General features: G+C 44.7%; 1 protein-coding gene across 1 annotated transcript in view; it reads left to right on the top strand.

Moving 5' to 3' along the window:
* Positions 1-3595: 3595 nt before the first annotated feature.
* The window catches only part of LRIG1 (leucine rich repeats and immunoglobulin like domains 1), a 73846-nt gene continuing 50276 nt past the window's right edge, over positions 3596-27165 (top strand). Inside the window, exons 1-3 of the mRNA XM_032985772.2 lie at positions 3596-3614; positions 19497-19568; positions 24638-24712. Of these exons, the coding sequence (XP_032841663.2) occupies positions 19549-19568; positions 24638-24712 (95 nt within the window). The 5' untranslated portion in view covers positions 3596-3614; positions 19497-19548. The remainder of the gene's footprint in view (positions 3615-19496; positions 19569-24637; positions 24713-27165) is intronic.

Here is a 27165-nt window from a genome sequence, read left to right as displayed (position 1 = left end):
GCTGTCCGTGGTGTGTTTTGGGACTGCGTGGGGCTGCCTGTTTACCGTAGCAATGAGCCCAGGCGATCCCAAGCCAAGGCCTCTCCCTCCCTGCCTGTCCCTGGTTCTGGAGCCTGGCAGGAGCTGTCTTGCCCTTCCCACCCCTCTGGTCTCATCCCAGTTTTAGATTATTTGGGATGAGGACACGCATCTGCAGCCTTGTCTTTGTTGGGAGCAAGGCTGCGGACAAGTTTCCCCCCGTTCCTCATTTTTGCATAAGCCGATTTGGTGCCTTTGGTGCACTTCTCTCTTAGTGGACCAGTGGGAGAGATGCTCAGCGTTTTGCAGAGCCCCTCTCCCATTTTTCTGGGCTGTTTTTTTGGAATGCTGCAGCAGCAGACACCTGCCTTCCAGCTTTCCTTTTGCTTCTCCCAGTGTGATGGGGTTGGTGTGCCCCGTCACCACCACCAGCTACCCCCATGGATGCTTTTGGGGGGCTGTTGGAGGTGGTGCGGAGCGTGCTGAGCGCTCTGAGCTGGCAGTTACGCCTCAGCCTCACGCCTGCTGCCCAGCTGGACTTTGGAGCTGAGCTCTGAAAGAGGAGGAGGGGGGAAACCCCGAAGAAGAAGGAGGAAATGTTTGTTTAATTCCTGACGTAGTGCAAGGTTCAGAGCAAGCAGATTGTGAAACAGCACGGAGTGGGGAATCGCTTCGCCTGCGGTTTGCAGATAACATGTGCAAAACAGGCAGCCGGCATGGGGCTTGGGCTGCAGCGGCTGGGGGGGGAGGACAGCGAGGTTTATTTGTTTGTGCAGTTTGTTTTTAATTTAAATCACCTTGATAATCCCCCTCCCTCTGAATAGTAAGTGATTCCTTATTTATAAAGGCCTCCCCTTATTATTTGGCCTGAAATACAGGCTGTGCTCCAGGTTTTACGGTTGGGATTAATTTTTTTAATGGGCACAGGCAGGGGGTGGGCAGGCAGGGGGAGCAGGCAGCATGAGCCCCCCCCCCCGTCTTTGTATTTCCTCTGCTGTCATGGGGTTTCAGCTTCTCTCCGTGCATACCCTGGCCCTGGGGCCAGCTGCCTGCTGCTGCCCTTGTAGCTCTTCTGTTATAAACGAGGCAGCAATGTGTTCCCAGCTGGAGCGGGGCTGGGTAATTGCTCTGGGCAGGTTTATGGTGGGGAGGTGCGAAGTGCTTGCTGTCCGGCTGCCCCCTGTGGAAGTGGGTCCGCAGGAAGGCAGGGAAGCAAGCAGTCAGGAGGGCAGCGCGGGAGAAGGGATGTTTCCTTGCCATGGGGAAAGAGGAGCTGCTTAGGAAGAAGGCAGTGTTACCCATCTCTGGAAGGATGGAAATCGTGAGTTGGGGGGCTTTGGTGCCATTGCCCGTGATGAGAGAGCACTCGGTGCTTGGGGAGGAGGATTGGGATGGCAAAGTGCATCTTTGGAGTTTCAGATTCTGCCTTTTACTTATTAAGAAGGAAAAATAAAAAAAAGTGGCGGAGCCATTTGCAGATTTCTCACAAATATCAGAGGGATTTCACAGCAAAGTGCAGACACCATTGAAGCTGGTTGGGCATACCAGAAACTTATTAAATAGTTGGATTTGATCAGCACTTAATCACTCTTGGGCTGTTTGGCTCAGCCTGGCTGGTACTCTCCCCCATCCAGGAGGAGGGAGGGGTGGTGCAGGAGTCGGCCTTGTGCTCCTGCTGCTGACTGCATGTGCCTCTCAGGTGGGCTGAAGGCACGTGAAGACATCTGTAAATAGCCAAGGTAAAGTTTAGTAGGTGTTTAGCATGCTCTTGCCATAACAAAAAAGCAGTCGTGCTGTACCAGGTTGCTGATGCCCCTTTAGGTATAGGACAGTAAGTGAAATGCTTTCTGCCCTCAGCCGTGGAGACGTGTGGAGCATTGCAGAAGGCTTGCTTTTATGGACAGCCTTGCAGAGCTTTTCCTAAGTGGCTTGCTCAGGTGCTGTTTAGTGGGCAAGGGTGCCTTGTAGTAAGGTTTTATTTGATACTGTCCCATCCGTTGCTGTTGCATACTTCAGCTGCAGGTAGCCACCTCCTTACCTGCTGCTCCGTTGGTCAGATTTGCCTGTCAGAGCCCCTTGGGGTGAGGGTAGGACAGTGTCAGGTGAATGGCAGAGGAGTGGATTCACTGAGGACGATGCCCTCAATTTTAATTGCCAATTGTGTGTGTATGCTTTCCTAAAGCCTCTTGCTGATGGTTCCTGTTTGTCCTCCTCATGCAGACAGCTTCCCTGCTCCTGGCTGTCCAGGCTTAAGCTGTTCCCTAGAGACCTTTTCTCCGGTTTTGAGGAGCTCTGTCTTTGCAGGCACACACATGGACATGTTTTTCTTCACCCAAGTCCTTCCCAGCCCAGAGTTGCACTACTCTTGTATTACCTTGTGGGCCAATGTCCGATTCTGAGCACGGAGAAGGTATGTTTTTGATTCTTTGTGCTGAAAACCAGCTTGCTTCTTTCCCTAGCAGAGCTAAGCAGGAAATTTCATATGTAGGTAGGAGTTTCCAATTAATTTCATAAAGTTATTAGTAAACAGGAGCAGAACATTTTCAGCAGCAGCAACATTTTAAAAAAGTTTGCTTACAAGCAGTTTATTGATCTAGCAAATAGGTGGATAACACAAGCCTGGAGGTGTATGATAGTTAATGTGTAACCATTAAATAGACTTATTTGAGCACTTTTTTATGTGTTCACATAGCAATTAAAGCTTATAAACCTGTGGAGAGTGTTTTTTATGTGGAGTAAAATGAGAACCTTTATCCCAGAAAAGGTGTTCATGGAAAAGGTACAGTTTATGTAATTGTATTCACGTGACTTGACGTAAGTGTGGGTCTGCAGGGAAAAAAAAAAACAAAACTACTAGAGCTAATTCCCAAGGCTGATTGCAGTATTGCTGTGTATTGGCTTCCCTCCCGGAGGCTGATTTGGTATATTGAAATCAGTGTTGTTCTATGGGAGACATTTTATTGTGAGCTTCCTGAAGAGAGGGCTATGTCCTTGCTCTACACAGATTACTTTTTGGCTCTTGCCCTTATGTGGATTTTTTTTTTTTTGTCTTGGAGCAACTTTGGTGGTGTCAAATTTGCTGAGAAAAAAACCTCCATAAAATGGTTTCCTGCTGGCTAACCTGATCAAGCAGTAAACGTGTCCTGCAGCTCTTGAGAAGCTCTGTCCTTGTTAAAGCAATTACATAGGAACCCAAGCTTTGTGGGAATGTGGGAAAGCCTTGGCTTCTTTTACACTGTATGGGGAAGAAAAAGGTAAGTATCTCCTAGAAGGTGAAGGCTGGTGATTCAGTAGACAGAATATATGTGTAAGGTGTAGCTCTTCCTTTTTCACTAAAAGAATTGAAGGCTGAAAACCAGACTTGTTTCAGGTTTCTGCAGCAATACCTTCCCCACACTGGAGCATGTGGATGGTGAGGAAGCAAGGATGGAGGGCAGCCTGTCTCAGTTTGTGTAATTGTGATTGCAGAGCTCCAGGCAAATATTGACACCAGATTTCCTGGCAGACATGCCGTTCCTGAGATGCCTTGGGAGTAAAAGATCATTCACTGGCGCTTGCTGTTGCATGAAGCAGCCTTTCTTGGGATGGCAGAGGTGGTGAGTAAAGGGGGAGAAGATCAGTGAGTGTTAGTGGGGGAGCTGAGAAACATGATGCGAAAGGGGGTTTCACCCAGAAATACCATGGTATCATGTTATGAGGTCTCTAACAAATGGATGGACGGTTTGACAAATGGCAGAGAGATGGGACACCTTGGTATGTCTGCACTGCCAGTCTGGCACAGGTCTGAATGCAGGGGATGCATGTGTCTGCTCTGCTCTTTGCACTGCCCGACAGCTGTTACTTTTTCACATCTTTAAAAAACAAAATAAAACCCAACTGCTAGGCACAGAAAAGGAAAATTGTAAAATTCTGTTTTCCATCAGCAGTTGGCTGCTTGGGCTCTGTGCAGTGACAACAGTGTTTTGCTGAGCATGTGTGAGATAACCTGCTTTCTCTGCTGCAGTTCTAGGGAATACACCAGAGGATTGTTAACATCAGCCAGATACCTCTGTAGTATGGCTTTGTAGCATAGTCTGGACAAAAGGTTAAATCAAGCAGTCATTTCTGCAGTGTTATTTCCTATACAACACTCTGGAGAAAGTTCAGTATCACTTAGTTAACTTTTGCAGAGCCATTTCCTGTAGGTTTTGTTAGAGAAAAGCTAGATTATGTGTTTCTAGCTGCAGTAGAGTTATTTTTCCCCTATAAAATGCACTACAACGTATTTTTACACAATTTTCATTGGTTTGCGGAAGGCTTTGGGGGGGGAGCCAGTGTGCTTGGAAGATTTGGAAAGTTTTTTATTTCATACTTTGCTTGCTGTGACAAATTGAGGAAAATGTGTTGTGTGGTTGTGTTGTGTGGTGTTTTTTTGTTGTTGGTGTTTTTTTTTTTTTTGTTTTTTTTTTTGTTTTTTTTTTGTAATGTGGCGTTGCTGTAGTTGAGCCAGGTTTGGAATACCCAGTCTACATTAGCGCATAGCCCCCCACTGCCACGAGTTGGTGGCCTGTCTAGCCCAGGGTCCTGCTTCTGACAATGCCTGGTTTTAGGAAGGAGTGAGAAAACTGTGCAGTTAACAGCCAAGTTGTGACCTGCCTGGAGGAGAAAAAGTTATCTCCTCTTGGTGGCTTCACAAGTATAGTAGAGTTGTATGGGTGTTTCTCCTGGTTTTTCAGCTGCGTGATGTGCTGTTCCCCTCCAGTCTCCTTGGACTTGTCTTCCTTCATCTCTTCCATGACGCTGCTTGTGCGGTGCCTTGGGTTTTCCATCATGGTTCGTCTTGGGATTTCTTCATCTTCTACACCTGAAGTGCTGCACTACTTTTCCATTGCCATCTGTGCTTAGAGTAGCAATGATTTCCATGAGCCCTAAGGATTCTCTTTTTCTGATTACCAGGAAATGGTGACATTTCTTCTCCTTATTCTCTTCAGAGATTAATTCATCTACTCTCAGAAGGACATAGTTTGAGTTCTCCAAGCAGTGAATACACCTGTGGCTCTCCCCATGCAATAACAACCCTTGGGAGCACCTTCTGCATTCATGTTTTGCAAATAATTGCTTTTTGGAGTGTGAAGCCTTGGTGCAAAGCCAAGGTGCCTTTTGCCCCATGAGAGGTGCAGTGTGAGCAGTGAATGGTGAGCTCCTTGGCACGGGGCCTGGGCTTGCAAGGACCACTCAGAGCAAAAGGGTATTTCCGTTCTTGGCCTAATTGTAGTGTTAGCTTTTCTGTTTTCAACACAGCAAGGCAGCCACACACGTGGAGTTTTGTTATGGGACTTTTATTTTTCAGAGGCTATCAAGCTGTTTTAAGATGGCATTTACTTTGGAGTATGGCTGAATGAGATGGGCTTAAAGCAAGAGGAAAGGATTTATCTCCCTTTTAACATCTCCCTGCAGAATTGGTTGATGTGGCCTTATTTCAGGTTGAAGGGGTTCCCTGTGCTTGAAGCTGGGAGCTGGAGCCTCCACCGGCATATGCACACCTTCTGGTCAGCAGAAACTAAGATAGCGATAACAAAAAAATTCTGATCTCAAATGCCAAGTGGAGCAGTATGATTCCAGTAATATTAGTTAAAAGAAGATGAAATGAGCTTATCCAGATAACTTCTGAATCTAGCAGTTTTGTAAGATACTCGGTCCTTAATTGCTTCCTGTAGCAAAAGAATAAGGAAGTGTTTTTTTTGTGTCCCTCTACAACATGGGAAGGATAAAAATCTACAGAAAAAGTTTGTTCTTTGATTCAACCTTAACATCTACCCTCCCTGTGAATTAGCTGTGATGCTTTTAGCTGAGAAATTGCACAAATCTGAGGGAGTTCATTGAATAATAAATCAAGGCATCCATCCAGTGAAGTACATTATAGCCCTTTGAAGTAGATGAAAAAATACCTTCTTGATCTGAAGGCAAAATGTGCATTCGGCTCTGGCGCCTGACTGATGTTAATGTAGGGTTTGAGTTTAGCTCAAGTGCCCCACCAAGGAGTGTGGAGAGCAGGAGCAAGGGTGGGCTCATGAACAGGCTGCTTCACCTTTGTTTTGTCCAGAGTCCCATTTGCCCAGAACTCCTCAAAGGTTAAGAGACCTGAAGAGCAAAAAGCTGGAAAAAGGGGATGTATTTTAATCCTGGAAGTCCTTAGGTACCAGATTTGGGAAGAGCAAGCTCATTGGAAGAACTTTTCTAAAATTTTATTTGCTATCACTTTTCTTTGAGTCTTCTGCAGTTTGAGTTGCACTAATAAAGAAGTCTGGCTTTGTAAGTGAAAGGAGTTGAAAAATAGCACCAATAAAAACTGTAAAGCTCTCAAATATTTTAAAAACAGTGCTTCTGTAAGAGATGTGGCAATATATGCTGGGACAGAGTATAATAAATATTTTTTTTTTTTTACTAGTGCTCTTCACAACTTGGTCATAAGCTGTACAGCTGTCCCAAACTCTACTGATAAAGCCTTTCTATCTGTATACATCACTATAGATGCATTGCCTCATGCACATTCATAGATGTGCACGTATTTGTTTGTAGTTGCATGTGTTGTCTGTAAATTCACATAGTGAAACAGTCATGTACATGTGCAAGTTACTTAAAAAAGAATATAAGCTTATTTGTGACATCGTACTCCATATAAGGAATGTGAAGAATGTAATGGAAAGCAGTGGTAGATTTAACCATCCCCTTGACTTCTTTGTGGCATTCTTTGGGCAGAGACTTAAGCACCAGCTTCATCTGCTTTGAAATCCTTGCTGGTATTCTGCTATCTCAGTGGTAAACACCAATACAGGAGTTACGCCAAAAAAATATGAATGCTTGTTCTGATTGATAGCCCTGCTCTTAACACTGAGGCATGAATATAGCTTTGTATAGCGCCTTGTAAAATAAATAATATCTTCTGGAGGAATGTCATATTCTAGGTAATACTTACTGCAATTACAGTGACCACTTAAATGTTGAATCAGTGTAAGGAAAGTGTCTACCATGGCTGACCTGCTGGCTTTCTCCTGCGGGCAAAAGACCACCATTTGGAAACTGCTGCATCACACCATTGCCTCTTATCTGCTTCTTCAGCCCATTGCTTGCCAAAGGTGATAATGCAGCTGTCTGCCATCAAGTGCTGTACATTATGATAAGGTGAGCCTAGAGGAGGCCATCTCTGCTGTTTTCAGGCCATGTGCAGAGAAGAAAGTTTATCAAGGAAAAGAGCTTTGCTTAGGACCTAAAATGTGGAGTAAATTAACTTGAAAGTCTCTTCTGGCTTTTCATTGTGAAGTGGAGGGTATTTCTATGGTAGATTTATTTGCCTCGTTTTGCAGCAAATGCATTATATATATAGCTTGGCTTTTATTTCTCTTGGTCTAGGTGGAAATGGCTTCTTTTAAATGCAGCCTTTCCATCTTGAAGGTCAGTTAAAACAGGTTGGAGGTCAGATAAAATAAAAGGGACAGAACATTTGCTTCTTAGTGTATCTATTTCTGTAGTGTTATCAGTGCATGTGGTTTTATTTCTAGCATTTTGTTCCAGGGCTTCCTCTAAGACTGAACAAATTGAATCAGTTGGATGCAGTACAGCTTCCAATTTGGGGTTAGAAATCCGTTAAATTGCTTGGTGCTTTATTGGCAATGCAGAAGTGCTTGGAATGGAAGTGCATTATGATTGGACATTGATTACTCAAAAGGAGAGAGGGTGGGTGCCTGTGTAAACCACACACCTCCAGCTGGGATGGCCAGCTTAGGTTTTTTTAGCTTAAAATGTGGATGCTTAGCCTTTAAAATGCTGGGGTTTTATTACAAAGAAGAAGTATTTTTAAACTGAAAATGGGGACCTGTCTGCTGTGTTTTTCACACCTCTGGGGGATTAGAGCTGGCCCTGCAGTGTGCAGTGCTGCCAGCCATTGACTGCCCCATAGGTAACTAGTCCTTTAGCTGATGCTTTGAGGTTATATACATTCCTTTCCATGCACAAGATTGGTCAACCTCTCAATTTCAGCCCATGGCTTTGAAAAGTGTGGGAAATGTCCTTGCTTGGGTGGATTTTAAACTGAATAAATTAGTGGTGGGCATAACAAGGAGTCCAGTGTTGTAATTCCAATTGGGCTACTGCTAGGATCAGAAAAGGATTTATTTCCACTGTAGGAAGCTGCAGAGTTGTCTGGGTGTTTTGTGAGGCAGGAGTTATTGTCACCAGGTGAGAAGAGGGGAGCTGGGAGGGATGACCACTGCCTCTGCCCTGCCAGGTACAACCGAGTTGGCTGCTTTGACTCTGATCAGCTTGTTGAGCTGCAGCACATCTAATGAGGCAGGGCTTCAAGTCAATGTATCTGCTGAGATTTTTTTCTTAGATGAAAGTGCAGATGCGCTGAGTGGCTGATGAGCAGCCTCTGGTGAAACAGCAGTGTAGCATGGCCAGCCTGGGCCAGTGCAGAACAGATGAGCAGCGGCTTTTTCTGGGAAATGCCTCTTTGTTCTTGCACCGTTCTGCTGGCTGTGGGCAGGAGGTGGCACAGCCCCTCTCAGTGGTATTAAAAAGCAGTGTCAGGTGCAGAGAGGCAAGAGCAAACTAGTGAGCCCCCATGTCCAAGCTGCAAGAAGAAAAATCTTCATGCTGTTTTTTTAAGAGTTTCCCCCCCCTCCCCCAACTCTGCCTGACTAGTTTTAACCAGTGCACAAATATTCCTTTGTGCCGCTTCCAAGTGAGTGTGTTTTTTGGGGGAGATGGGTCCTTCATGATTAACTATTAATAAGAACCACCACCAAGAGAATGAAGCGCTGAGCAAACACCACGGGAGCAGGTTGCCTGCCCTCTTCCCACCATTAATGATTGACCGGGTCCTGCTTCAACGTGGCTGGATGGTGCTGTGCCCTGAGTTGCTGCTGGACTGGTCACGGCCGAGCCCTGCTCACCGTGGGCTCCTCAAAGGGGTGATGCTGGATGCGTGCCGAAACCTCAGCATCAGGGTCTGGTGCTCTCCCTTCCCGGCATGCAGCATATGCAAACACGGTGCTGCTGCTTAGCGGCATGGTGAGAGCTGTGCCTGGTGATGTATTTACTGAATTAATATTTCTGATAAACTGTGGTGTTGGGAGCAGTGGAAAAAGTATTCTCTGCTAGCAAAGCGCTCTGAGCTTACCAGAAATGCTTGTGGATATGATTGAAACCACTTGCATCCCCAAAGAGAGCAGAGCATGTTACAATTCTGTGTGTTAGGAGAAAATGTGTCTTAAAATATGGGTTATTGGATATAACTGAATGATTGACCTTGCATGTTTTCTTAAATCGTGGAAACTTCTGAACAGTGTTCAGGGAGTTTCTGAATTATCTCTCTTTTCCATCTGCACTTGACTTGTAACCCACAGCTGGATTTTGCAAAGTCATGTGGTGGGAAGGGTTAGGTTGCCAGCAGTTGAACGTATTGCTGTGGGTCTTTCCAAGCATCTGAAAAAGCCAAAGGTTTAACATGGTTTATCTGCTTTGAGTACTTGTGAAAGATTGCACAACTTTCACAAAAATATTTACTTTGCAGAAGTAGCAATTTTTGAAACTGTAAATAGCACTTAATGCTGAACTATCAATGTAGCTCTTGTTATCAGTTAATGGAGGCTTAGCAGTTGTTCTAGGGTAGACATGTATAGTAAATTATATAGTTGTTAATCCTCAATAAATTGGTTTAGTATGTTGAATACACAGTGGGGAACCTTAATTGAAAATGTTAGTAAAGAAGTCATGGCCTTTATTGATTTACTGAAGAAACACAGTGGTGATGGAAGCAGGAGCAATTTGTTTCACGAGTATTTTGTTTATGAGCTAGGCCTCCAGCCCTTCAGTGGTTTAAGACAGTGTGCTTTGCCTTGTGGAGGCAAAACTGCTGATAGAAATTTGCCATCAAATTAGAAAAAGGTGAGTTTACTCTTACACAGTGGAGCAACAAACTTGCAGGATTTTGGTTTTAGGTGATGTCTTTCTCATGACAGTAGGTAGCACTTCAATTAAACAATAAACCCAGAACAAACCCTATGGATGTCTGGGCAGGTGAAGGGTGGAGTTTTACTTGTGGGTTAACTAATTTCCACATCCAGCTTTTCTTTCCAACTTCTTACCTGCCACAGGTGGCAAACCAGGATTGCTTTATGTTAAATTAAATACGGTAATTTTTATGTAGATGTCTATGCCCTCTTTGAAATGTGTTTTTGCTTTGAGGCAATCCTTGCAGCTGATGGTTCAGTGCATTTTGGAGAGGATCCGTCTCCTTCAGGCAGTGCAGCTTAATAGAAGCAGCAAATAAGGTGAAAAATTGCTGCAATTAAATACTGCCTGCTCTAACCCTTGCAGCATCCCCTGTTCCCTGCATACAATACTGCCTTTGACTGGGCTGTCTTACTAGGAGCAGAGGAACATGCAATCCTAATGGGAGGGTTTGTAGTCTGAGTAACTGCAGGCTGTGTGGCTGCAGATAGTATTTTTTTTTTTTTCAGCAGCAGAGAAAGTATTGAATACCTTGTCGTTCAGGCTTGCTTTGTCCTACCACTTTCTGTTGTTTGGATCCCTGCTGGCTGCCAGGAAGGGCTGTGCATGTCCCCAGCCACCAGCGCTGCCAGGGCTTGGGTGGCCCTGCCCGGAGACAGGGGCTCACAGTCCTCCCTCTGCCATTGAGGCCGTTGGGTGGTTTTCAAATTACTTCACTTCTGAATTCTCACTTTACTTTTTTTTTGGAGCACGGAGCAGTTGAAATGCTGAGAAAACTCTTGAGTGGACCAGGATCAAGCCCTTGTGAAATGAGTATCCTCCTGTGTCTCCTGATACTGCAAAGGCATAGCAAGAGATCCATAAGCACCCAAGTTACCCAAGTGCTTTGCACATATATTGTGGTGCACTTGCATATGTGTGTAACTATGTAGATTAAGCTGAAGCTAATATATCTTTAAAAAAAAAATTAAAACATTTGGGGTGTTTGGAGCAGATGCTCTTGCAAGCAAAATAATAATAAAAAAAAAACTGCTGCAATTTAGTTTTGCTAAGGTGTTGAAAATAGAAGGAAATGGGATCCTAAGTTTTGTCAAAACACATTTGTATAAATTGAACAGGGCCTAATATAACCTGACACTGCCCTTTTTAGAGAGACAAATAAGCCTGTAAGGAGAGTACCTTGCTGTAGGAGATGTAGAAGCCCCAGCAGCAGCGTAGTCTGACCCAGCGCTCCTGGAAAAGACTTCTCTGCCCTTGCTCAGCCCCTGAGATCACAGTTGCTCTCCTGTGCTGCCTGTTGGAGCCGGGTAGCTGACAGTGATGGAGATATCTATGTTTACAGCCTCGTGTGAGCAGACCAGCTTTGGTGGTTGCTTACCAGGCTTGTATGCTCAGGAGACTTTTCATGCCAAATACGTGGTCTCTGCGTGCTTGTGAGCAGAAACTGTTGTGAGCACAGAGTGGCAGTGCAGGAAGAAAGGCCAGGGCTGAAAATGTGTCCCTGAAAGTTACTTGAAGATAAGAAGATAATTCCCTAATTCCTTGAACCATATCAACCACATGCCGAATTAAATTGTGGTCCAGCACAATGCTTCTCAGTGATGTGGTTTTAATTAGTATTCTTTGCATTAATGACTGCATGCATCTGCTGGAATTGGCGTGGTATTGATTCTTTGGTGATCATGCTACAGGAATTTCCTTTAGACGGTATTGTTGGTCATGACTGAGAGTGATTCATGGTGCAGTTTTCTTGGTGTCTGGATGACCTCTCAAAGTTTGTCTTCACTGTCAAATTAGCTCATATTATGGCTTGAGGGTTGCCCTTAAGTTGACTCCCTTCTGCACATAAAGCCCCTTATATGAGCAGGCTATTAACCCAAGCTAATATGATGCTGCTGCTGCTAATTTGAGCTAGGGCATAAGTAAAGCCTGAGTGAGCACACTTGCTTAGCTGCTAACAGGACCTCTCAGTGATGGGGCAGAGCTTCACCCACGTGGGTGCTGCTTGTCCTTCCCGTGTCCTGCAGAGTTCCCCTCTCTGCAAAGCATTTACAGCAGCAAGCTGGGACGTTCACCTCTGGTGACCTGTGTTTCTTTGCTCTTACCTTCTTTTAGAAGGTAACTCTTGCTGATGCTTGGTGGGGGATATTTCTGTGCCCCAGCAGTGTCCTTCCTCTCGGAAGCTGGGTGCTTTGCACAGGCAGGCAGAGCTCCCTGGGGTACACAAAAGAAATCACAAGGGGTTCAGCTTGTTGCAGGCATGGGCACACCAGAAACATGAGCATCCCAGAGGCTGTGCAGCCTGGTCAGTCCCAAGTATTGCTCAGCAGTGTGGGAGCTCATGCTTGAGGCTGGCTGAGCTGCAAGGCACAGCGTGGGTGCAGAGCCCTGTAGTGCACCCTTCAGTAAAGATAGATCTCTGTTCTCTGTCCTTCCTGACCATGGGCCTGTTATACTGAGTTTGGGAGCAGTGGAATGGTGATGAGGGAACCGAGCGAGTATAAGAATCTGTGATTTTTCTGTCAGTTTAGTGGGAAGGAAACCCAAGAATGGCTGTGGTGGCTCTGTGAATGATTTCACAGAGTCTAGGCTTTGACTTCTGGCAGTGCATCAGCTACTTCAAAGGAATCGGCAAGAAATCCTGGTCACGTTCAGAGTTGTGGTGAATGGCTCAGTGTCCAAGTAGAGAGCAGTGACAAGCGGTGTTCCTCAGGGGTTGATACTGGGACCAGTGCTGTTTAACATCTTCAGACAGTAGGATTGAGTGCACCCTCAGCAAGTTTGCAGCTGACTGACAGAGCTGTGCGGTGACATGTGGGAGGGCAGGGATGTCATCCAGAGGGACCTGGACAGGCTGGAGAGGTGGGATCATGCAAACCTCATGAAGTTCAACAAGGCCAAGTGCAAGGGTCAGGGCAATCCCAAGCACAGATCCAGGCTGGGCGAGGAGTGGATGGAGAGCAGCCCTGCAGAGAAGGACTAGGGGGTATTAGTGGATGGAAAACTGCCTGTGAGCCAGCACCGTGCGCTCACAGCCCAGAACACTGCCCGTGTCTTGGGCTGCATCAAGAGAACTGTGGCCAGCAGGTTGAACAGGGGGATTTCTCCCCACCTACTCCACTCTGGGGAGACCCCCTTGCAGTGCTGGGTCCAGCTCTGGGGCCCCCAACATCAGAAGGACACGGAGCTGCTCGAGTGGGTCCAGAGGAGGGACACAAAGATGATCAGGGGGCTGGAGAAACTGCCTGTGAGGCAAAGCTCAGAGAGTTGAGGGTGTTGAGCCTGGAGAAGAGAAGGCTCTGGGGAGACCTTAGAGTGAAAGAGAGCTACAGGAAATCTGGAGAGGGACTCTTGATCAGGGGTGTAGGGATAGGACAAGGTGGTAACAGTTTTAAACTGAAAGAGGGGAGGTTTATATGAGATACAAGGAAGAAATTCTTTAATGTGAGGGTAGTGAGATATTGAACAGGGTGCCCAGAGCAGCTGTGGCTGCCGCCTCCCTGGAAGGGTTCAAGGCCAGGTTGGACGGGGCTGGGAGGACCCTGGGCTGGGGGAAGGTGTCGCTGCCATGGCAGGGGGTTTGGAACTCTATTATCTTTAAGGTCCCTTCCAACCCAAACCATTCTATGATCGTCCAGAAGGTAGTTAAGGACTGCATGTTGAGTATGTGAAAGCTTCTTCTGATTCATCACTGTGGTGGCTCATGGAACTCCATTAAATGACCATTTGTTTTAGGGGGCACTGAAAAAACTCCCATTTAAGGGAAGGTGTGACTGTGCAGTGCAGCTCTGGGTAGCTGGCACTAGGTGCAGTAGCTGTTTGGCTGCTCTTGTCTCATGGGAGTAGATTTTAGACTTGTCCTGTGCTCAAGAAGAAAAAACAGACTAAAGCTGCTTCTTTTTGTCCTTATAGTCCATATGACCACCTGAGTCCTTGCAGTCTGTTTAATTGCTTTGTGCTTCAGTGTTAAGCCTCTCATGTCACTGCTTGCAAGGATTCTGCCATCTCCCTGGGAGCTCACAACCTTGTTTAAGAGAAATTAGAGTGTGCTTTCTTCCCTGCACAGCTGTGCTGTGTGCTTTTAGCATGGCCGGTGTGTTCCCTCTCTTGCTCCCCTGGCCCCCATCCCCAAGCTAATTCAGCGGCAGCCATGCTTTTCATACCCAATCAAGTGTGCATGGGGCCTCCATTCCAGTGATGTGAAGCCATCTACAAACATGTGGGAAGAGGATGGTGCCTATTCAGTAAACTATGGACTAGGCAGATATCTTTCGACAGATTAGCCAGAGGAATTTCTATTGCAGTGCTCAATTGTTCTGGGTCTTCAGCTCCCTTTTGTGCTGGAGCAGTGAAAAGTTGTGTTATGACAATGGTTGACAAAGTGTTTAATGAAAGCCACAGTTGGCAGTGGCAGAACTTTGAGCCATCCTCCTTTTCTCCAATGCCTGTCATCAAAAGGTGCAGAAACGCTTTTGACATAATCTTCTGCACTGACAGATAAATGGTTTTGACGTAAGGGTCGGAAACCTTCACCTCACTGAACAAAATTCAGCTATCATCATGGTGAGCAGAGACTAGGAGCCGCATATGTGTCTATTCCTTTGTCTGGTGAGCCAGCCAGGCACCTCTGTTTTTAAGAGGTGGCTTTTCTCTGCACTGGTCAAGGTCCCAAACTGGAGCCGAAACTTGTATATGAACTCCTGGTCTACCCTGTGCATTGCTCAGAGTCAGGATTGGCATCTCGTGATTCAAAGAGCTGACTGATCCCTCTTCGCTGGCAAGCATAACTCTTTGTGACAACATTATTACTTTTGGGAGGTGGTTTCAAGGAAGGCTACATACCTGGTTATTTAACAAGGCTTTCCTTTTAGTCTCTGCAATGTTCAGTGATCCACAGTGCCATTTTCACAGTGCAAACTGAAGACAAACATAGCTTTCTTATTTAGAGACTAGAATGGATGAATAAAGAAAACAGAGCCCGTCCCATACTGATTTAACAGGTTCTCAGTTCCTGATCTTGGGCACCTGAGATACATGAGTGGAAAAACCCTACACTGTTGGATTAGCTACTACAAGGAAGATTTTAAGCATGTAATGGATAAATAATGTGCAGAGCACTTCTCATGCCATTAATTCAAAGTTTAAAAAAACCCTACAAACTTCAGATCAGTTTCTATTCAACAGGGGAAAAAATAATCTGAACATTAGGGGCCACTCAAGTTGGTGGCTATTCTGTCATCTCTGCCATCTGTAGAGGCTTTTGACCTTTGTAGAATGCTTCCCTGAACTTACAGCCCAGGCTCTTGTCCAAGTTTTACGTTGGTTGTCTGAATTCTGTTTTCTTTACACAGTTGCCTTGGAAGGACCAAAGTATCCTTCCATGAGTAATTTAACAGAAACATGTACCTGTGTAGAGAAGCAGGCAGGACACTGGGCGTTCTGCTTTCCTCATGGGTATGCCCACACTTGGGCTTGGCTAACCCCATATGTAGATGCAGGTGCCAGGGAATGGGCTGACCAGGCACCAAAGAGGTGGTCTCTTGGGACTGGCCTAAACCACTGTAGATAGTAGTTTATAAACTGCCACTTTGAAGAGATGCCCAGCACCTGAGATGTATCAGATGGTTTGGAGGAGTGCTGATTTTTGGAAAGGGACAGGATTTTGGCTTGAGGTTTGAGGACTTTTTTTTGTGAAGATGACATTTTAAAATACTATGGCAGAAACATTTGCTCGGTGAGCCATTGCACTACTGCATGGCATCAGACCAAGGGGCTTCTTGAGAAGGAATGCGTTCTGCGCTATGGGACAGCAGAAATGTGACAGTTTTCAGTGATGGAGCAGCTGTGCCTCCAAGTTTGGCATCTCCAACCAGCCTGCATTTCTGGTCTGCTCAGCTTGGAGAGGCTGAATTGATGGGGATGTTACAGCCCCTGCAACGCTTCATGCACTGCTGTACGTTTGGGACCCATGTTCAGTGGTGGGGGGAGCATTGTATGCACCCATGACCTCAAGTTTTGAGTTCTCCTCTTTATTTGCATTACTGGAGCCCAACCAAGATTGAGGCTGTATTTCATCAGCATCGAGCAAACTGAGACAATACCTACCTCAATTTTATTTACAGTCTAAGTAGACAAGATAGACAAAGGGTGGCTGTGGAAACAAAAGCTCTGGAGAGGTGATGTGACATGACCCGGTCACCCAGCAGGAGATTAAGAGAGCCAAGAATAGATGGAGGTTTCCTGACTCCTGGTCCCAATGATGTATCTATTGGAGGACGTGAATTCTTTCTCCCATTTGAATGGTGACTGGCATGCCAAATACTGTCTAGTGAGGGGATCTGAGTTCTGGGAAACACATCCTTTGCTAGTGCTGCAGGCTAGAAATTCTTGGGCATTTTAATGTAAGTTTATGTAGCTAGTCTCAGAAATTGAGTAAACTGTTTGTTTTGGTGTATCTATTAATTTTCGAGTCTCCTGGTTTTTTTTTTGCTCTAACTCTGTTCCAAAATCAGTTGGGAAATGAAAGCTAGAAATACTGTGTGTTGTATGTTTAGTGAGGATATTGGTAAAATGGAGTGGGTGATGTGGGGGAAATTGAAAATTTGGGCATACAAGAAGGTGGAGTTCCCCTGTATTTCTGCAGTGACTGTTGGAAAGTGTCTGCTGGAGTAGGCAAGATGCAGCTGCAGTATCTGACAAGCCAGCTACTTCTGCAGTGACTTTGATGTTCAAACTTCTTGAATGGCAGCAGCAATAATCAGAAAGTTGCTTTGGATGATGTTAAACTCTGGCAGTGAAATCTTTAACTTTACAAAGACCTTTGTTTTTCCAACTTGAGAAATTCTGAGGTTCATGTCAGCATTGCTCAGTGCTTGAGCACTGGCTAAAACAGGGATCTGGTCCTCTTGGTAAGCATAGGGATAATCAGTTTGGTGCCTGTGATTCTCAGTGCTTGATTCATAAAATAACCTCTTAGCCTACTGGAGGGGAATGTTTTGAGGATAATTACATTACCTTAAGAAATGCAAAGGTTTGCAGCAATAAAAGGCATAAAAATACATGAAAACAGATGGAGTCATGCTTGGTCATGACTGCGGTAGTATTTTCCCCTTACAGTTTGTTACTAGTATTTCTGTGTCAGCTTTATCTTTATTGTGTTGAGCCTATAGGACATTACCTGTTGTATTTTCTCTTTTTGCCTGTACATTGGGCAGGGACAAGCTCCAACCTGATCTTGCTGTGTGGTTTTAAAAAAAAAAAAAAAAAAAGTAGTAATGTAATCTGTGGGCAAATTGCACTTTAATTCGTAATTGTGCTATGAATATGGACTTGGCTTTCAAACGCACTCTGAGTTTAAACTGCAGTTTGACTTTTATTTAGATAAATGCCTTTGAGTTCATAGTGAAATGGATATCTGCTGTAGGCTGGTATTGATTTAAAGGTCTCTTGAGTGTTTTAAAATACAGTAGGGGCTTACAGGACAGCATATTTTAAAACTAGATGCTTGGTTAGGTTTTACACTCCTGTGTAGCTTCAGGTCTAGATTCTTTTAAGAGCCAGCCTGTGTTGATTTGTAGAGCCTTCTTTAACAGCAGGTATTGGCAAAAAGTTGAACACTTCAGGCAAGATGCAAGGAGCCGTTGTCAGAGCTGGCTGCTCTAAAATGATGGGGAACGTGTGTGTGTGAGAACTGTCAAATGGTTCCCGTGTGCAGGGGAATGCTTTGAGGACCTCTCATAAATGCATTGTAGGAGGGCAGGTGATCAATAACTGCTTTTTTAGCTCAAAAGAGGTGTTTATCACTTCCTGCTAATTGTGCAAAATTGGTAAGCTTTGTAGCCTTTAAAGTCTTGGTATTTGTAAGGTCACTGTGCACCTAGATTTCTCTTTGCATTACCACAAAGTGCAGTGGGTGAGCCCTAGTAATTCAAACAGGAGGTCTCTGTCTGTGCTCTTCTGGCAGCTGCCCTCTTCTTGTGTCCCTCAGCCTTGGGGTTGTGCAGCACGGGTAAAAGTTCAATAGGTGCCTTGGTGACTTAAGTCCTGTTTACGTATTTAGGCTCCAGACCTGCTTGGGTTCTGTGGGCTCAGCTTTAAAACAAAGAAAATATACAAACCAGGGAAGATTGGCCAGTTTTCTAGTCAGACTGGCTTGGTGGTTTGAATAAGAAGCTGAATGTTTGAGGGCTTATCTAAAATCAAGCCATGAATCTTTTGGGTCATGTTCAGAGGTGCAGTAAGAGGGTGTAACCTCCTTGCGAAGGAGATGGGAGGGTTGAATTTTACCCAGGATAATATCCTAGAGCAGGGTGTGGAGCAGGGTAAAATTAAAGCAGGTCCCCCTCACAATTTCCTTACAACTTACTGTGGTTGCTTTTCTGCTACCACCCATCAATTTGCCGCCTCCTTCTTTAGATTACACACAGAGGAACATGCTAACACTGCATACATCATGTTAATTAGGCCATTTGTTAATTTCTGCATCATTAGTCACTTGGTCTTAATTGATCTGTGCTCCCCTGGTAAGGCCTTAGCTGCAGGTTTGACCTGTCGCCTGTGGTGTGCTGATAGCACATATCTTGGAGGGGACACTTTCCTGTCACACCGTATGATGCTACAGCAGAGTATGGCAAAGCTCTTGCTTGTGGTTTTCAGAGGTGGTAGTTAATTTGCATTATTTTATCTGTTTGCTGTCCCTAGCAGTCCTCACAGTGTGTTCCTTCCAGAAACACAGTGAGCTCTGGCTATATTTCCAAACAGGCATGTCCTGCAAGGCATGTCTGCTTTCCTACCAGGCTGTTTTCAGATAATACAGCACAACCTATTTGCCATCTGTCAGTGAAACGCTATAATATGGTCTAGATTTGCCCTGTCTTGTAGTTATAAAGTGTTGGTTGGGGTTGTTGAAGACCAAAGCGCGTACTACTATGTGACTGGCTGAAAGCTGTAATTGCAAATAAAAAAAAAAAAATTGATATACTAATATTATCTTGCTAGAAAATGCAGACTATATTTTATGTTTACACATGGTAAGTGTACATCCCTATGTGTGTGTATTTTATATGTAACACAGTGGTATATAAAAATACTCCATGTGAATGTAGCTGTTAAAATATTTAGAAGGTTTGTTGATTGTTTCAGTTCAGACTTTAATTTGTCAGGAAATATTCTATTCATCTGTGATTAGTTTTGTGGTTGTGAATAACCAATAGAAGAATAATAAATGTAATTATGTAATATAAGGACAAATTAAAACCACACTAATGCAAAAGGAAAAAGCTTAGAGCTAGATAAGACTGGTCACAGAGTTAAACTTACATATTCAGCAGAAAAGTGCTGTTCTGCCATGTTTAAGTCCTCTTGTTTAAAAAAAAAAAAATCTCAACAACAAACCCACCCTCCCAGTGCAATCCAGAATAATTAAGATGACTGTTTTGCTGAGCATGATAATTGTAGTATGCTGATCCCACCGTCTTTTATTTTAACAGAAACCTGAGCTACAACAAGTTGACAGAGATTGATCCTTCTGCCTTTGCAGAGATGTTGAACCTGCAAGAAATGTAAGTATTCTTTCAAAAGTTTTAATTGTATTTTGCCAAGGTGGTTTGTGGGCAGGGAGGAAACTGTATATAGTTTTCTAAGATGGTACCTTTCTTTAACTTGAATGAGCAGATCTGACTTGTTGTGGCGTTTTTTTTTTTTTTTCCATATTGTACCTGTACTGTGATGTTTTTAAACTAATCAATTAGTAGAACACAACATTCCAATTAAAACAGCATAGCTGTTATTGGAAATCATTGGAGTTTGCCTACCTCAGTGTTGTGCAATGTTCTGAAGGAGCAGTTCAGCTAACACACCTGAACATACACACAGAGCTCCTTGCTGAAAGGATAACCCTGAAGCAAGGCAGAACGGCCCGGATGGTGATACCTGATGCCAACCTAACCCAAATCTCCCAGGAAACAAAGGTGTAGTGTAGTGGATAACAAAGCACTTAACTGTGTCTCCTCCTCTCTGACATTTGTGCTCCTTTTGGAACCAGAGCAAGTTCTGTTTGAAGCCTGTGAGGAGAGGCTAAAACAGCAGAGCTATCTTCTGCTTTGGTGGGGAAGAGGAGGAGCTGATGAAGGCCTGAGTAGCTGTGCCAGACACCTCTTGCTGGTGAAAGAAATTTTGTTGAGGGGATTGCAGGATTGCCTAGATCATGATCTGTGTAAACGCTCAGCAGTTACACTTGCAGAGGAGCTGTGCTTGTCAGCTATTCACAGTGATTCCTGGAGCTCTGATTTTGGGTTTTGAAAAATGAAAGTAGCTAAAATTGCTAGCAGTGGGTTGAGGTAATGAGCTCACATTTGAATGTTGAATCGCTGGCATACTTGAGGTTTGGGCTCTGTTTGAAGAGCTACTGATGCCTCATGGGAAACGGGGGGGGAAAAAAACCAAACAAAAAAACATTTCCTTTCAGAAACAATAATGTGCTCTGTGTATATTGCGCATTTTCTCTTGTCCTCTGTCTGTTTTCATTAAGTTGTTGGCTCTGGGGCTTGTGGAGGGGCCAGATCCTGTGATTCTTAAATAGGCAGAAGGGTTTACTACAGTGGGAGTCTGCCTGATGACTTCCTGCAGGGCTGGATCATGGGGGGATTAATGTAGCATCTCTAGCCCAGTCTGATTGTCCCTGTCTCCCTTGTTTACACAAATAGTAGGGACTTGCTGTAGGGATCATGATTAAGTGAGGAATATGCATCAGGAGTGACTGCAGTGCTCTGAAATCAGTTAACCATGATCATCCTAAAGAGCAGTCAGAGAGGGGAGAGGTGGTGATGCAGGTCAGCAAAATGCTGCCTATAGGATGTGTTTCCTTAGCTTCTCTTTAAACTGGAAAGCCTTAAATTACTCTGCTTAAGGAAGAGAATTGCAGTCCTGATCCCATGAGACTTTGGAATTATCTTAACACGATTGTGGCTTAGCAATAGCTTTTATTTGTGGAAGTGCCTGAAGGCATGTGACTTCAGGGAGCGTGGGTCTGGGAAATGTGTATGGCTTGTGATTCCTTAGGTAGGGAGCTCCCTTGTGCAAAGTGCTGCGTGTGTCAAGAGCAGGACAAGCCCTGCACTGGACAGGCAGCTGCTAAAAAAAACAGTTGTCAGAGTTAGGGGGAGGTAAGTAATGCAGCCTGCAAAGTAATGGTGCAGATAAGAGCTGTTCGCGGTGTCAGAAAGGCAGGGTTAGGGAAAAGGGGGAGAGAACAGAGGAGTAAGTAGGAGGGAAAGGGAGCAGTCAGAAATGAGAGACTGGAAGGGATGCAGAGGTCTGGAGTGGAGCCTGGAAGGCAGGCTCTGGAAAGTGTGAGGGAGAAGCTCTATTAAAAGCCCTATCTACCAATCTTGGTTGCTTTTGAATAACAGCTAAACCACAGACCACTGAAATAAACTGCATCTCAGAGAACCACATCTGTGCTGCCAGAGCATCTCCTTTCTGAGGTTTTTTTTTAAGCACTTTACAAACATTCATGAAATAAGCATCATGCTGTGGCATGTCTTGAGAGCAAGTCAGTGTTTTGCTGTGTGTGCTGTGCTGGGCAAATCAAGTCCCCCTCAGGGAAAGAGATTGCCCCAAATAATAGATGCATTGATAAGACCTGAAACCTCCCATGATGCTTCAAACACGGTGCCTGTGGTTCCTGAGCATTACAGACGAGGCTCAAAGCTCTGCGTGTGTGTCTGTGTGAATAATTAGTATGATATATTTTGAAACACTTTTGTTTTACCTTGAAGAAAACGTCTGCAAACTAAAAGATTTAAATGGCATAGCTTATCTTGGATGCTCTGTTTTGCTTTGCTGAGATTGTAATAAAGAAATAGCTGTATTTACCTTACGCATTTCCTTTTTGCTAGGTTTGGGCAGTTGTTTGTTTTGGGTTTCTTGTTTGAGAAGCATTTTATTGTTAAAAGTTAGTCTACGTCAGATGAAATTCAGTGGCTCAAAGTGATATGAAACCCTGTGATTCCCCCATGCTCTGAAATAAGTAGCTTTGTGCCGATGGAGGCTCAGGTGTTAGGGGCTGGAGTGGGACAAGACTTTCCTTCAGGACACCTACTACACTTTCTATCATCCCCTGTGTGGCTTCCTCTAATGATAGTTCCCTGGGGTCCATCCATTCCTGTCCCATGGTTGAAAGGGTGGGATGGAGGGTGCTGCAGTGAGGTAGGCCCTGTGGTTCTTTCTGGGGTTTCCTCAGGTCATATGGATCATGGGATTCATGAAAGTGATGTTTGCATGGCTCTCAGGTTTTCCAAGCTCATTTGTAACGAAGTAGTAACTGCTAAAATTCCTTTCCAAACAACTCACCTTTTATTTTCTAAAGTGCCTTTCACTGAAAGCTCTGGAGAGCTGTGCTATTTTTGAGCGGGCTCCATTTCAGCTTGACACAAGCCTGGCAACTGGACCGTAAATATTTAATATGGGTGGCCCCCCTCCTCCTCTGCTTCAGCATCCAGAGGCAGCAGGTTTGTGTCATCAAAGTGGAGGGCTGGAGAGGAGAAAGGAGACTGGAAGTTTTAATTTGTTGAGCCTGACTGTTCCATTTTGGGGTTTTTTGCTATTTTTCTTGGATTTTTCACATGGGGGAAGGGGAGGATAAGAGGGAAATCCCAGGCAAATACTGAGCTTGGCTGTCTCCTCTGCATCAGCAACTGGTGTCTGTGAGCCAAGAGAGAAAATGAGGTGGGAAAACTACTTCTGACCTGACAGGAGTCTGATATATGAAAATCACACTTACGTCAGAGGAGGGTTTGACCAGTTAGACACTGGTTGGTGTCGGAACTGCTTAACCAGAGCTGACACAGGCTAGCAGAGGATGGACCTAATTCTTTCTCCTGTGCCTTTCCAGAAGATGCCCAGTTGGGTGTTAATGAAAATATGGCACAAACATAAGTATATGAATGCTCTTTCCAGTTTGCTTTGTACCTTTGAGAGCTCTAGGCTTTGGTATAATATGAACAACAATGAGATTTTTAGTTGCAAAGTGGAGCTCCTTGCTGAATCGCAATGCATCTGGCTTTTTTCCCTTACGTTCTAAGGTACGGGTATAATGTCAGAGGCAGAGCCGAGGATGAGGAAAGCTTTTATCCCAGCAGTGCCTGGAACTCCTCACGAAATCAAATATCTTGCCTGCTCTCGGAGGAGTCAGAAGGAAGTTCTGGGATGGATGTACCGCTGCCCTCTCCCACCTGCCAAAAATAGTTTTAAAGGGAAGAAGAAAAGGAAAAAACCCACGTAATTCAGGATTGCCCCAACTTATGCCCATGGCTTAGCACATTTTGACTGTGCTGCGCTCCCCTGCCTGCTACAGGATGCCCTGTTCCTCACACCCGAATTGTGATCTTTTTCAAGATCCCCTTTGTGGATCCCCTGGAGAAGGGGAACAGTTTAAAGGCGGTGAAGTGACAAGAGACCCAGCAAGGCTCTGCCCCAAATAATAGCTGATTGGAGGTGGCTGGAGGTCCTGGGGAGCTGCTGTGTGCTGTCCACTCTGCCTGGCAGGGGTTCGGCTTTAATTGCTTCAGCATGCGGCGGGTGGGGGAGTGAGCAAGATGGCTAAAAAATTAGGTAATTTTCAAGGAGCCAGACAAGGGACTGTTAGAGTAATTAATTGGCTAATTCACCATACAAACAAGGGCTCTTTAAACCAAGGAAGAGCGGGTCACATGGCAAGGATCTGTTTTCAGTGAGAAAAACACTTCAAGCATTAGACCACTGAAGGGGACGTTTTTGTACCAGCATTTCCAGGAGCAGGGCCCTGTCTGCAATTGCCATTAGCCCCGGAGGGGGTTGTATGGTGCTCCTGGGCTGGCTGGAGCGTGTTACCTGTTCTTGGTGGCATTACTGTGTGCAGCTCTGGAGTGGTTGTGTGGTTTGTTTTTTGTTGTGTTTTTTTTTTTGTTTTTTTTTTTTTTTTTTTTTTTTTGTTTTTTTTTTTGTTTTGTGTGTTGTTTTTTTTTTTTTGTTTTGTTTTTGTGTTTTTTTTTTTTTTGTGTGTGTGTTGGTGGCTTAGTGGGCAGCCCTCACGGGATTTCCAGAGCTTGGCCTGCTGCGGAGAGGAGGCCTGAGGCTGCTGGTCCCCGCTGCCATGGCAGTCTGCTGGGCCCCCGTGCCCTGGCCTGGCATGAAGGGGTTGTTGCTTGGGGTTGGAATTAAATTCATTGTCCCAAGGCAGTGGGACCCGGCTGCCTCATGGTCGTGGGTGCAAACAGTGTCCTGTCTGAGGCTCAGCTCTGTGATGACTGTGGAAGCTCAGGCTGATGGTGGGCTGTGGCACAGTGCCTTCCTTGGTGGCACTTGACTTTGCTCAAGGGAGTGTGTGGAAGGGGAAAAAAGCCTTGCTTTTACAAAGAAAATAACTGTGGGACCAGTTATGGTGACTCTCACTTCTTAAAGGGTTGGGTTGGGAAGATAAGGTGGGACTGTCAGGGACACCCAGACAAAACCCCTTGAGATGGAGGCCTCTGCCAAAATGTCAGTGTTCCTGGAGGGTCAGGGGGGTTGGGTAAGGAAATGCTGTGGCTGTTCACTATTCCTTCATACTTGGTTGTAGTCTGCTTACTTCAACAATTAATTTATGTTGCAGGCGACTGAACAACAATGAGCTGACCACCATTCCCTCCCTGGGACACGCTGCTTCCAGCATCCGCTCCCTCTATCTGTAAGTCACTGCTGCCTCTTGACTTTTGGCTGTTGGTGGGGTAGATTTAGCTGCTACAGACAGTTTTGTGTGTGTCACACCCACTTCTGACTCTTCAGATTTCATTATCAGGCTTGTTGGCACCTTAAGAAACATCTGGAGTCCTGTGATTTGTGCAAGGTTGAGCTCAACTAATGTGCTTGTGGTCAGTGGTAACTTAAGTCAGTAAACTCCACAGGTTAGTTACATATTGAGTAAAACTTTTTTCCTCATCTGCCTTTGGGTTTCAACCACTGTTGTATTTGTGCTATTAAAGGAGTATATAATTTTACCTTCTTTTATTGTTCTTTTTTATTTTCCCTGGCCCTGTTCAGATCACTTCTTTTACCTTAAAGCCAGAAACTATTCACATCTTAATCTTTCAGGGAACTCATTCCAGACTTGTTTTTATGATCTCTTTCAACTTCCTTTTTTTTTTTTTTTTTTTGAGAATGATTGGTGATTCTAAGGCTATATTTGCAGAACCTTTGAAGTTCCTAACTTTGGTACTTTAGGTGCCCGCAGAAGTGTCAGACAGCTGACAGCCCTTGTATATCTGCCACTGTGGATCTTGGGTTGAGGACGCTGTTGAAGGGAATAAAGACATTATAATATCAAACGTCTTTGTACCTTAAGAGTGTGGATTTCTAAAATGATTTTTGCATGTGTCTGCTTGTAATGCACACCAAGAAGGAATTTTGCTGAGGTATGCATGATACCTCCCAGGTTCCTGGGAAGGGGAAGTGGTTATAGCTAATATGGACTCCAGAAAAGTGCTTGAGCAGTTCAAGCCATGACTTCAGCACGCATGGCCTTGCAGCATACACCCACGGGCAGGTGTCCATATTTGCCACAGATTTGCTTCTCCTTGTAGTGGAAAATGTCTGTCCATACCACCAGGTGATTAGCCTCTCATGATCAAAAGGCTCTGACTTACCTCTGGGTCAGTCTTGATCTGCTGACTAGAAGTACATTCCTATTACTTCAGAATTGAGTGAAATGAACTAGCACTGTTACTGCTATTCCATTAGGCAGTGTTAAAATATGCAAACTCCCTCACTGTTTTGATTCAGTTTAAGGATCTTCGCTTCAAATTGATGTCCATATCTTACTCCTGACGTGAAATGAGTTTAGCTTTTGTTTGAGATAGTGTCTTTGATCTGGTTCTTGGGTATACTGTGTTCCTGCAGAGCTTATGAAGAGTGAGAGTGCTCCTCTTCTGTCATCAATGCTGGATCTAGCAAGTGTCTGTTAAATGCATAACTAACCACTTCACCTCCTGGGTGGAGGGGTGGCTTGTGTCTTAGAAGTTATCAGACCTGTCAGATGTGTCATACTGTTGGTGTGAAACCATCTTGTTTGATTTCTCCCTTCTGCTGCAGCATCTCCCCTCTTGCATGACCATGTGTGAAGCCTGGATGCGTGATCTGGGGGTTGCTGGCCACACAGCAGGGTGGTAACTCCTCCGAGCAGGGTCCCCTGTTTGAGGCGTGATCCCCTGACATGAAAGGCCATCTGCCTGCTCTTGAACTGAGCTTACCAGGCTGCCACAGCGTGTTATGCATTGGGATCCAAAAACCTCCAGAAGTCTGATTTATGGGTGGAAAGCTTGCGTACAGTTTACCATCCAGCATATAGTTCTAGGCCTCCCAAATCAGCTTTTCTTTCTCACAAAGTCTATAAATGATCTGAGTTTCACAAGCCCCTGTTATTATTTTTGCTATTAATTTAGCCGTTGGCAAAGGACCAAATTGCTAGAGCTTTGTGTTTTTTTTATTCCTGAAATGAAATAAGCAGTTTGGAAAGGTGGAATATTGACTGGTAGAAGGCAGTAGATTTACAGCTCCTCCGGAATTTCAGAGTGGTGCAGAAGTAAGGGGAAGTTACAAAGCCAAATGATAAAAGGACGGTATTCTAAACAGACCTGCTTAGTATCGCTTTCCAGAAATCTGTATTGCTTTCCTCAGCTGCTACACATAAATAACTCTGATAGTGGGATTTGTAATGCTGCTGTCATACCTCTGCAAGAAGGATCTCTTTGTTTAGCTTGTTTCAGAGAAAGCCACTTCTTTCCCCTTGTATTTCCTTTTAATTTTTATCAGAGGTAAAAATAATCTGAAAGATGTTTTAAAGTACCTGCTTTAATCAATGTTGCTGACTAACTCACATTGGAATGATTTGCTGAGGAAGTGAAGCTTTCTCCATCCTTGGGAGTCTTTAAATCAATTGGATGGCTTCCTAAAAGATGGTCCTTTAGTTCAACTCTAGGTTAATGGGCTTGATACGCAAATTGTTGGGTAAAGTTCTTTGGCCTTGTGTGATGTAAGGAATTGCATTATATGTTCATACTGGTTTCTTCTGGCCTTCCAATCTGTGAAGTAATAATTGGTGAGGCTGCCAAACCAAACCCAGGGTGAAAGATTTGTAATGAAGAC

This window comes from Tyto alba, unplaced genomic scaffold, assembly GCF_018691265.1.
Source record: "Tyto alba isolate M040663 unplaced genomic scaffold, T.alba_DEE_v4.0 Super-Scaffold_3, whole genome shotgun sequence".
Taxonomy (NCBI): domain Eukaryota; kingdom Metazoa; phylum Chordata; class Aves; order Strigiformes; family Tytonidae; genus Tyto; species Tyto alba.
Note: the sequence above shows the minus strand (reverse complement) of the source record. Positions and strands in the feature narration are given on the sequence as shown.